At 35.5% G+C, this 10791-nt stretch overlaps 1 protein-coding gene across 1 annotated transcript in view; it reads right to left on the reverse strand.

Annotated features, from left to right (window-relative positions):
- LOC104537578 (cadherin-12-like) overlaps positions 1 to 10511 on the reverse strand; it is a gene marked incomplete at both ends in the record, with an annotated part of 31442 nt that extends 20931 nt beyond the window's left edge. Inside the window, 2 exons of the mRNA XM_010180508.1 lie at positions 4756 to 4923; positions 10392 to 10511. Coding sequence (XP_010178810.1) covers positions 4756 to 4923; positions 10392 to 10511 — 288 coding nt within the window. The remainder of the gene's footprint in view (positions 1 to 4755; positions 4924 to 10391) is intronic.
- Between the last annotated feature and the right edge of the window lie 280 nt (positions 10512 to 10791).

Raw genomic sequence — 10791 nt, forward strand, 5'->3', positions numbered from 1 at the left:
GTTGTTTCATCACTGGATGCTGATATTCCATTCAAACCTGCCTGTCTCCTTAAAGGACCCTCAACAAGATAAAGGTGTTCCATGATAAATTTTTTTTTGCAAGCTTGTAATGTATTATTTATCAATGCAGCTACTTCCAAGTATTAATAATATATGTTCTCCCACTTCTGATGTGAATTTTTTTTCAGCTGAACTGTGTTCAGAAAATAAATTTAAACTCTATTCTGTGATAATTAATATCTTCTTATTTGATAAGGTGATCTATAGCATGGCATCTTTGGTATAAGCCTTTTGGGAAACTGCGGTCCTGATTATGTCATGTACCCTGCAGCAGTTAGTGTTAAAGGACCTTCTGTCCCTTTCTTCAGTCTGCACTCGGACTTTCTGGCTTTTTTGAACAACGATAAGTAATATGATTCTGGAGGTCTCAACTACCAGCAACAGAGAGGGCTCTTTAGGTCTAGCTAGGCCTGAACTTGGCATCTACCTGGACCTTATTTTAAAGGCTTATTTTTCTCACAATCTAAAATTCTGCACAGGTATCTTTTTAACTATGATAAAATGACAAACTCCATTTCCTGGCAGGTAGTTACTCTGAGTCATTGTAGTGTTTTCAAAGAGCAAAACTGAAAAATACAGTTACTATACTAGAAATAAAATTAAATTATTTTTGTTTTGCTGTAATTAGCCTTGTGTCTCTGTCAATTTCAGGCACACTATACATAATCTTAACCAAATCTCAATCTCTCTTAACCAAATAGGACTGGCTAAGTAAATCCTCACTAATCAAGATTTTTGCTTTTACTATTTGGATTTGGCAGAAGTCCTTAGTTTACGAGAATATATATATGTTGTCTGTAACATATTCCAAAAGAAAAAGAATATTCCAGGTAACTGTCTTGTTCAAGCTTATTCCAACACACTGGACTCCCCACATGGACATTTTAGCTTGTAAACTACATTAAATATTTATTATTTTCAATATCAACATCAATCTCCAATATTATTCACTGCTGTTTTGTTGAGAGTCACTGCTATAACTTGGTTTATGTGACATTTTGTATAATAGAAAGAAAACATTTTCAAAGCACAGGACAAGCTTGGTCTCTTGTGATTTTTTTTTTTCTCCATCATAGCAACAATTAAGCAAAGACATCATAACTACAGTGCATGCATTAAATAAGAACTCAAGGCTATCTTCTTCAAAGAGTATGATATATTCCATGATTTCTCTGTGCCACGAAAACTGTCTGACACTACCTGAGACTTGTGCATTTTCTGAAACATCGTAACAGATGAAGGCATACAATAATATACAAAATTACTATGGCCCCTAAGAGCAAAGAAAGTAAAGTATACAACTGAAAACCAGATATGAGAAAGAGCGTTGGGCCCAAAGAACTTGCCAATGTCCTGAGTTTTTTTGGATTCCAGGCAGCTATATTATTTCCTCTTGCACCTGTCATACCCTTCCAGCAGCAGGGCTTCCAGCTGAAAGGAAGGAACAGATTGCAGTGGTGGGCAGTTTAACAAGCGTTTAGGATGAGGACAGTGGGAATGTTGGTTCAAAGAGATCCTCTGGGATGATTTGCTTGTTGATCAGATTTGAAGTATCATATAAGTCTGCCAGGAAACACAAGGAAGTGCCAGTGGCTGCAGTTGATGTGAGCTCTGACTAAATAAGGTAAGACTGGACAGAGGTCTTAGGGGTGAAATTTAGGCTGGCAAGTGAAAACTGAAGTTTGGGACAATCATAGGAGCATAGTCTGAAATTGTTGCACTATGTATAGTCAGGGAGAGAAAGATGTAATGGCAAAGTTTTAGATGCCTCACTGAGGAAAAAGTGTAAGGGGAAGGGTTTTACATTATTGGAAAGTAGGGACATTTGCTAAAGAATGGGTGTCCATAGAGAAGATGCAAAAATCATTTTGGTCATAAGAAAAGCAGGTTTCAAAAAGTTTAAAAACATTTCTATGACCATTGTGATTCTAGCTGAAAAGTTCAGGAAATTTTGCAGGCACTGGAAACCACTCAATTAAAAAAAATGCAAGACTACACAGTTCAGAAAAAAGGTGCAGCCAACAGAATTCTGCATTCTTCACTGAAGAATGCTACAAAAGGTGTTGGTAGTCCAGTAGAAAATATAGAAATGGTAGATCACACAGAATCAAACCAGGTTCCAGTAAAGAGGAGAAAGCAAGCCACAGTATAAAGCCAGGGGTTAAAATGGAACTAGTATGGGTAGCTTTAATGTCTAATGCTAAACAAGAATACCAGCATGATAGGCATGTTCAAAATCTGTGGGAAAGAAGAAAATCAGCCAGGCAGTGCAGTATCCAGGAGCAAAATACACAGGAAAGGCAAAGTAGATGTTTTCAGTGGAGAAATAACGATGGTTGTTAAAGGAAAATCTAAGTCAAATAAGACTTAAAGAAGAGACCAGTATTAACAGTAGCTAGTCAGTAAAATTTCCTTAGTTCTTCTAAATTTTACAGTAACCATAATGAGTTTAAATGCAATATCTATGCAGGAGTAGTAAGAGCCAAAATTACATGATGGTTGTACCCATTTAAATAATAAAAAAGGCAGAAATAAATAAAATTGAGGGATATCGCTATAAAAAATCTGAATGGGATAGCTGAGACAGTTAAATAACTATGAGTGGTGTGGATGCTATCTAGGGAAACCATTCTCAAGATCCACAGCAAATGCACAGCACCCATTAAAAAGCAAGTCAGTAAGGGTAAACAACAGAGCTAATAAAAGCAAGAACACATCTTTCAAAAAATGAAGTTGTGTCTCAGGAAGGACAATACAAAGAACCAGAAAAACTGCTTTATCTATAAAACCACAATAAAGCAGACAAAAACCAAGTTTGAATAAATCTCTGGCAAACAAGCTAATAATAATTGTCTTTTAAAGACATCTGGAGGCAAAAATCTGAGAGGAACTATGTAAAGCCAACTCAAAATTGAGAGAATAGAAATGCTCAGAGAAGATAAGATCACAAATGTAAAACTTAATACCTTTTTTTGATTTGTGTTTAGTGTAGAATAACTGGGAAATTTTTTCTATCTCAGGACACTTCTTTACAGGGAATTCACGAGAAGGTTAAATTAGCTATAGAAGTAGTTGTGGAATGAACAAGACACAACAGTAACACATCATTGGGATTAGCTGTTACATGCCCAAGAGCCTGAAGGCTGAAATAAGTGAACTATTATGATGTGTAATATATTGTTTCAAACTACTGTAGCACATGGAGGCTTGGAGGTGCTAATACAGCACTGATTTTTTTCCCCAAATGTTTCCAGGGAGTTCGAGAGAGAGCTAAGGATGGATATGACTGACTTGCACAGGGCAAAACAGTAGTAGCAGGATTAATAGATTCATGGAGAATATCCCATACTGAAAAAAAAACCCTCAGCACAGCTTTTCTAAATAAAGGTCATATTTTGCAACACTTTCTGAATTCTTTAAAGAGGTCAACATGCAGGTAGTTATGTAGGGATTGATTCAAAACGTATGAGAGGAATTTGTTGTGAGATACACGATTAATCTGTGCATATTGCTAACATAGGATGCTGTGGACTCTGAAATTTTACAAAAGTTTCAAAGCAACAGGGCGACTTGCTGTAAGAAAAGTCCATTGAGAGTTGTTAAATACAAAGACACCATCTGAGCTAAAGACTGTTAGAAACTGAGGAAATGTTCTGGAGTATTGTTTGGCCTGTTCTTATGTACACCTTCTAGATGTCAGTGTAAGAGACAGAAGGCAGGGCCAGATGGATCTTTGTCTTAACATGGTCATTCCCATATGCCTGCAGAAATGCAATATATGTTCATACTGAGGAAAAGAAGAATAATAATTTTCCTATGAGAGAAAAAAAAAACCCACAACTGTTTTTCCTGTGAAAAATGTTTCAGGTGTGGTTTGGTACCTAAGGAGCACATATAATACATAAAGTGGAATTACAATTCATATGCAAGAAAATAAATACAAAGTAAAAAGCTGCCATGATCTTATTGCAAATTCACACAAATGTTCCAATGTGAATTTGCTTTATTAACAACTTCTGGCATCTAGTTGTTTTGGCACAGTTATCAAGGTTTACAGTTGATTAGTGTCTGCATTTCAAAGGTATGGAACATACCGTAAAGAAATCAGTAAATCTAAGAAGAGCAGTAAGTAACAATCCTGGTAATCATACACAGACTATGAAACTCTTTAAATTAGCATACTTCTGAAAAGCCTCATTTAAACTAATTGATATGAAATCTTACAAATTGTCAGTGGATGATCACTATTTTGAGGCTGTAAGTATTTTCAAGACAGACATAATCTTCTGGGTCACTGTACATAAAAAATCAGTTCCTGATTTAACGACAGTGCTTAGCATGAGCCAGTTCTGTCTTTGGCACTTGGAAGTCTCTGATTATAATGTTTTGTCATTTTACGGGGATCATCCAGTTTCCCTCGACAAAACAGTATTACTCAAAGCATTTTTAAAGTGCAAATGAAATGAACTCTCAGGCTCAGGCTGGGCCTGTGGAATGCTGATATATTTTCTCATAAACACTCAACATTCATACTTCTGAACTGAGCTTCATATAATTTAAAATAACAACAGTATATTCTAGATTTTTTTCATCATGTTTTCTTCCTGGATCTCAGTTCCTTATCTAAAAGGTTTTTCACATTAAGACTTTCAGTCATGCTTATTTGAAAATTAGTGCATTTGGAATACAACATACTCTTAGGAAATCTGGGTGGGTTGTCATTGACATCCGTGAGAGTAATGTTTACAGTGGTAGTACCAGCTAGTCCTCCCAGCTGTCCTCCCATGTCCTTGGCTTGGATTAGAACTTGATATTGTTCTTTCACTTCTCTGTCCATATTTGGCAAAGCTGTTCTTATTACACCTAGGAGAAAAAAGAGAAGTAACAAGTAAATAAAAGCCTGTGATTATCTACTATTATATTTTAATACTGGCTATCTTGGACTAGGAATGGAACTCTTCCTAAGGGGTTGATAAGAGAGGAGTTCACACAGAAACATGCAAATCACTTGAGCTTTTCAAAAGCATGTTCATCAGCTATTCAACCATTCAAAATGACTGCTGTGTCTTTTCAATCAGGACATGAATGAAAGTGAATGGTGCATTTTCACCAGTGATGTGAATGTTGTGAGCATAGGCATGCCACGCTGGGACTGAAGAACACTGCATTGTACAGAGTAGAGCAATGTAGGAAGAGTTGGCAATGCATTTCAGAAACAGCATCTTCAGTTGTTCCCAACCAATCACTTGCCATCACAGTTAAGTTACAGTAGGCCAAGACAATATTCCTTTTGTACAGAAGACTCTCCTTTGCTTGAGAAACTTTTCTTCATATAGCATATAGATACACTGAAAAATTTAAGAGTTTCCTTAAAGAAATGTAATAAAAATATGATGGTAAAACATTACCCGAATGACTCTTAATCTTCAATGATTTTGGTTAGCTGACATCTAAATAGGTATGGCATAATCTCCCTTCTGATAAGTAAAGAATGTCTATGAAAAAAGGAAGACTTGTAGAGAAAGAGAGGTACTACTGATCATAGGATCAGCGGATGAGGTTGTAAAAAGCTGTAAGGTTTTGGACACTCAAGTGTTTCCCTTGAAACTTAATGTGTAGGAGAAAATGCATTACTACGTCGAAATTTTACAAGTGCATATTACATTGCAAAATGCAATATATGCAGCAATATTTTTCAGAAAATAGGTGTAGATTTGTGCAGATAGCATGCACAACTGAAAAATAAAGAAATTGAAAACATTTTTTCTCCTCTAAGTTATTGTTTTAGAAAATATTATTTTTTAGTATTAAATCATTTGGGTTTAAAAGCATTCTTCTTTCCCTGGTGTAAAAGGGGGTTATAATGGGCCTTTAAATTTAAGGGTCATTCATGCCTTTATAGCAATTAAGCACTGCTGTGTTACCAAGTAACAATAGGAACTGTTAGCTTATAGTACTTGTTCAGAGTCTAGAAATAACTTTGACCTAAATCTGCTATTTCTGGAATCTAATAAAAATTCCCATAGAATTGAATTGTATAACTATTTCCTTTCTCTCCACTTGTAACACTGAAAATGATAACGACAACGTTAATAATAACTACTATTTTCTACCTCAGCATGGCATATAGTGTGCTGTGTAGATCTGGAATATGCCTAGCAGATACCTAAGAACATTTAGATATTGCAATGCTATCTTTTAGAGCTTTTGGAAACAAATCAGTGTTCAATGTTTTGATTGTTCCATAGAGAAATCTTGAATTGTAAAATTGTAAAAGATTGTTCATATTCATGTGATATTAATGAAAAAGTATTTTTGTAAATAAAATGAACATTACTTGGTTTCCTCTTCAACCTCTCAATCCATATTTTTGCATTGCGGAGACTATATGTTCTACAGTATTTTACAACATCTTTGTTAAGCTCATTCTAAGGAGAAAAAAGCTGCAAGAATTAAAGACTTCTCTTGTTATACTAACAAACCAAAATAACATTAATAGAAAAAACTGAAAATGGGAAGATATTAGGTTGTGAGCATGAGATGCAATCCATCTGACTGTTTTTGGTAAAACTGAGTGCCTTTCTCAGTTAGAAATATTCCAGATGGTCTTCAGAAAATGAAGAATTGGATATCACTCTAATAGTACAGTTCCCAGTCACCCACTGTTTATTCCTATCTGGAAGCATAAGGACATTTGATATATTTTTCTGTAAAAAATCTCTGTCTCTAGCAAAAAAAAAAAATCAATTGAAATCAATGAGATTAATTTTCATGTCTAGCAATTCATAGGTAATTTTCTCTTTTCTATATGGTCTGTTTCAAAAGCATATAAAAAAGCCTGAAATATACTATTTCTACCAAAATCATCAGTTCATGTGGACAGAACAAAGGATATTCAAACTTTAAATCAAAGACTTATTGTAATGTAGAGGCCTTACATGCATGCGATAGAGTTCATAGTGTTTTTAAATACTTCCATCTTAAGATTTTACTATAAAGATTGTTCAGCTCCAGAACTGAATAATTTTGATTTTCTTCTTTCTTTGCAAATGTTAACAGTATCTAATGTACAGAAAAGTATGGTCTTGATGAAGCTGCTAGAAATTGAAAATAGTACATATGGGACCTGGGACAGAAGATATACTCTGCAAAGTTACTGAGACATAATTCAGTGGAGATGATCCACTTATGCACAAGGGAAAATCCAGGTACCATGAAGAACCTCCTGAATAAATATTAACATCACTACTACTGCTGACACAAAAAAACTGGAGACATCTAGCCATAAATAAGAATACTGAACTCATAAATACATCAGAAAATTGGGTGAAGTTTGTCAAAAGGATATTTTAGTAACAGAACAGTATATACAGAGGTTAGGTAAGTGAGTTTATCTGTCTTAAGAGAAGTGCTGTATATTAAAGAAAACTCACATTAAAATAAAAAAAGAAATTTCACAGTACCAAAAAGTAACCCCCACCTATAAGATTTGAGCCCTTAAAAATGTGCTAGTCCAACTGCTGCCCTACAGCAGGGACTGTAATGTATTTAACCTTCCTGCAAGAGCAATAAAAGCTAACTCTCCCATTTCCACATAATTTGCCTACCTCCTGCAAAGCACTGTGAAAAGTTAGGAGGTCACTGAAGAAGGACAGTAAATGGACAGCTGTGACATTCAGACCAGTAAAGGTTAAAAATTATTTAAGTGTACTAGATTCATATCAGAGTAAATGTTTATCACCTATCAGGAATGATTTGAGAAAGGAGCACGTGCATGCCAAACACAATCCTTATTTCACATATAAAGTTATGGTCAGTGGCTTTACCACTACCACTGTGTGATAAGAACTTGAGGTAGTAATAGAAATTCCCACAAAAGTATGAGATTTTGTGTGGTAGGACATAAAAAGTAAACAGAATGTTTGGAACTCTTAGAAAGGAATAAAGATCAGCAGTGTTATGATTAAAATACTTCATACATCCATGTAAGATGCTTTCTTGAATACTGCGTGCATTTTCTCATCCCAAGGAGGAGGAGAAGGATGACTAGTGTTATGGAATAGCTTTTGTTTAAAGAAGTCTTCAATCTAGAAAAGAGGAAACGGGGGAGAATATGCGTCTATAAGGTCATGGGGGACTAATAAATAGGAATTAACTGTTCACTGTCTCATGCAATGTAAACGTGACGTATGAAATAAGTTAAGAGGTGTCATGTCAAAGAAGCAAGAGGAGCTGGTTCTTCATCCAAAAAACTTCTCCTGTGGAATTTCTAGTCACTTGGTGTGCAGATACTGTGCTCCTGGACAAGTCAACTCTACTGGGAAGCGGAAAAATTATGGAGGAGAAATTCTTTCAGTTTTAGTTACATTAAACTTTATAAGAACAAGCTGTTGAAGACTAGAAGAGTATACAAGGGTTGTATCACTTAACACTTCTTTTATCCTTCACCAGATAAGGTCAGGCCATCACTTCTGGAAACATGATACAGGGCAGCACAGACCTTCAATCTGACCTAGTATAGATGTTCTGAAGCCCTTTAAATAACTAAAAGGGAAAGACTCAAAAGTATCACCAAAATGCAAGAGACAGCAAAAAAGCCAACAACAGCAACTCAAAAAATGCTTACTCATGTGCCAGCAGTTCTGAGTTTGTCATTTTGTACCAACATGGCTTTCTTCTCCTTTCCTGTCAAAAACACTTAAGGCAGTGTCTGAAGTCAAACTGCAGTGAAAAATTGCTGTGTCATCTCCTCAGTTTTAAAACAAAGAATTGGAAATTCCTGATCTGTAGTGTTGCCCAAGACTTCTGGATTTTGGAGAAACCATTAAGCAGCATCCTGTACATTATTATTCACATTTTGTTTATCTCTACAGTCATTGTTAAGACACAAAAGTAACTCTTATATTGTGACTTTTGAAATGTAACACAGGTTAGAGCACATTATTGTTGCTCACAGAACTATGAACCTATAGTTCTTTTTCTGGTATAAGATTTTAAGCTATACTGGGCTAGCTGTTTCATGAATCATCCTTTACAGCTGTGACCGTTCTTTGACCACCAAGGTCCACCTGAGTAACTCATTAAAGCTACTAATAGACAGAATTGGAAACACTGGGTTTTATGATGTTCCAGGGATAGTATTGTGCAGGCCATCACCTGTGTTCCACTCACTACTCACTACTCAGTAATAGATGACAGCACATGATGCAGCAATTCAAAGTGTCATGGGAAAAAAAACCTCCTCAAGTACTCATAGCTATTATTTTCTTTTCTTGGTAAACTTGTACTAGAATTTAAATTGTGGCTTCAGTAAAGGTTTTTCTTGCAGTAGATTTCCTCCTCATTCTTTAGAAGATTGAAATTAAAAAAATAATTATAAAGATTGCCCCCCCCCCGACACTTGAAGAAATCCCATTTCAGTTTGAAATGTAAAGTTGCTTACTGCAAATTACAATATGGTCTCCTGCTAAATGGAGCATGTGACAAAGGAATGTGTCCACTGGAGATGGTACATTATCTCCACCTCCAAGAGACTCTTACGGCAAAACTATTAATTGATCAGGGATAAAGACTCTTTAATGCACAATCTGACATTCAAGCACAACATCACTGGAAGGAGTAATTCTCTGTGGAAAGGGACATATGGACAACTATCCTGGAACACATTCAGGATGACACAATGTGTGGCATTCATCATGGCTCCTTAACTGAATTGCTGAATATATAAACAAGAATGACATTTAAAAATAAAGGACAAGTTACCCAATTAACATGTCTACCAACCTCCCAAATACTTCAGTCTCTTTACACGTATTAACCTTTTCTGCTCACACATCCAGTAACTCCAAACAAAAATACTATGCTTCAGGAAATGAGGAGGGCAGGAGATGATTAGCTGTTTCACAGTCTCAAATTAGCTCTATATAGCAAAACAATAATTGCTAGAGAATTTTTGTCTGTAATTTCAGCACATAAAACCTCTAGGAAAAAATAATGTAGGCTCAAGATACAAAAATTAATCATGAGAGACAAAAAAATGGATGTAGCAGGTAAAGCTTTAGCTATAAAGAAATGGTAAAGCATAAAAAAAAAACCCCAATAACTGTTCAATGTATATGCATTTTAGATATTCTAGGACTGATTGAAGGAGCATGTTTCTTTTGTTTCTACAATGGATTGTAATTCATTCAAGAACTACTCAATATTCAAAACTGAATCGTGTAAAGTTACTCTATTGGCTTTTGGACGTATCGGCCCAGTCCATTGATACTGCCCACATAAATCAAAATTTAAAAGTTTAAATCTTCCACTCTTGCTAATAAACTGTTTACCTGTCTTTGGATCAATGGAAAAATATGGTTGCCCCTGGAGAATGCTGTAAACCACTCTAGCACTGTTTCCATAAGTGGGATCATCAGCATCTGTTGCCTTTACTTGAAGCACATATGCACCTGCAAAGAAACACAGGTAATCACATTTTTAGTGTAGAGCAGAGATCAGGGATATTTCAGACACATTAGTCCTGACACTAGTAGATTCTGATGTAATTCTTGTTCCACTTGAAACAAGATGAGAATAAAACAATCAAATCTTCAGCTCTGTGTTAGCAACCATCTAGGTAACAGCTGAGGCATAATGGAAAGGAAAGGAGAAGCATCCCACCATCAGAAGATACTTATAAACAGTTTATGATGCAAGCATTATTTACAAATACTTTTAACTCAACACAGA

This window comes from Mesitornis unicolor, unplaced genomic scaffold (genome assembly GCF_000695765.1).
Source record: "Mesitornis unicolor isolate BGI_N332 unplaced genomic scaffold, ASM69576v1 scaffold16483, whole genome shotgun sequence".
In the NCBI taxonomy this organism is placed as follows: Eukaryota; Metazoa; Chordata; class Aves; order Mesitornithiformes; family Mesitornithidae; genus Mesitornis; species Mesitornis unicolor.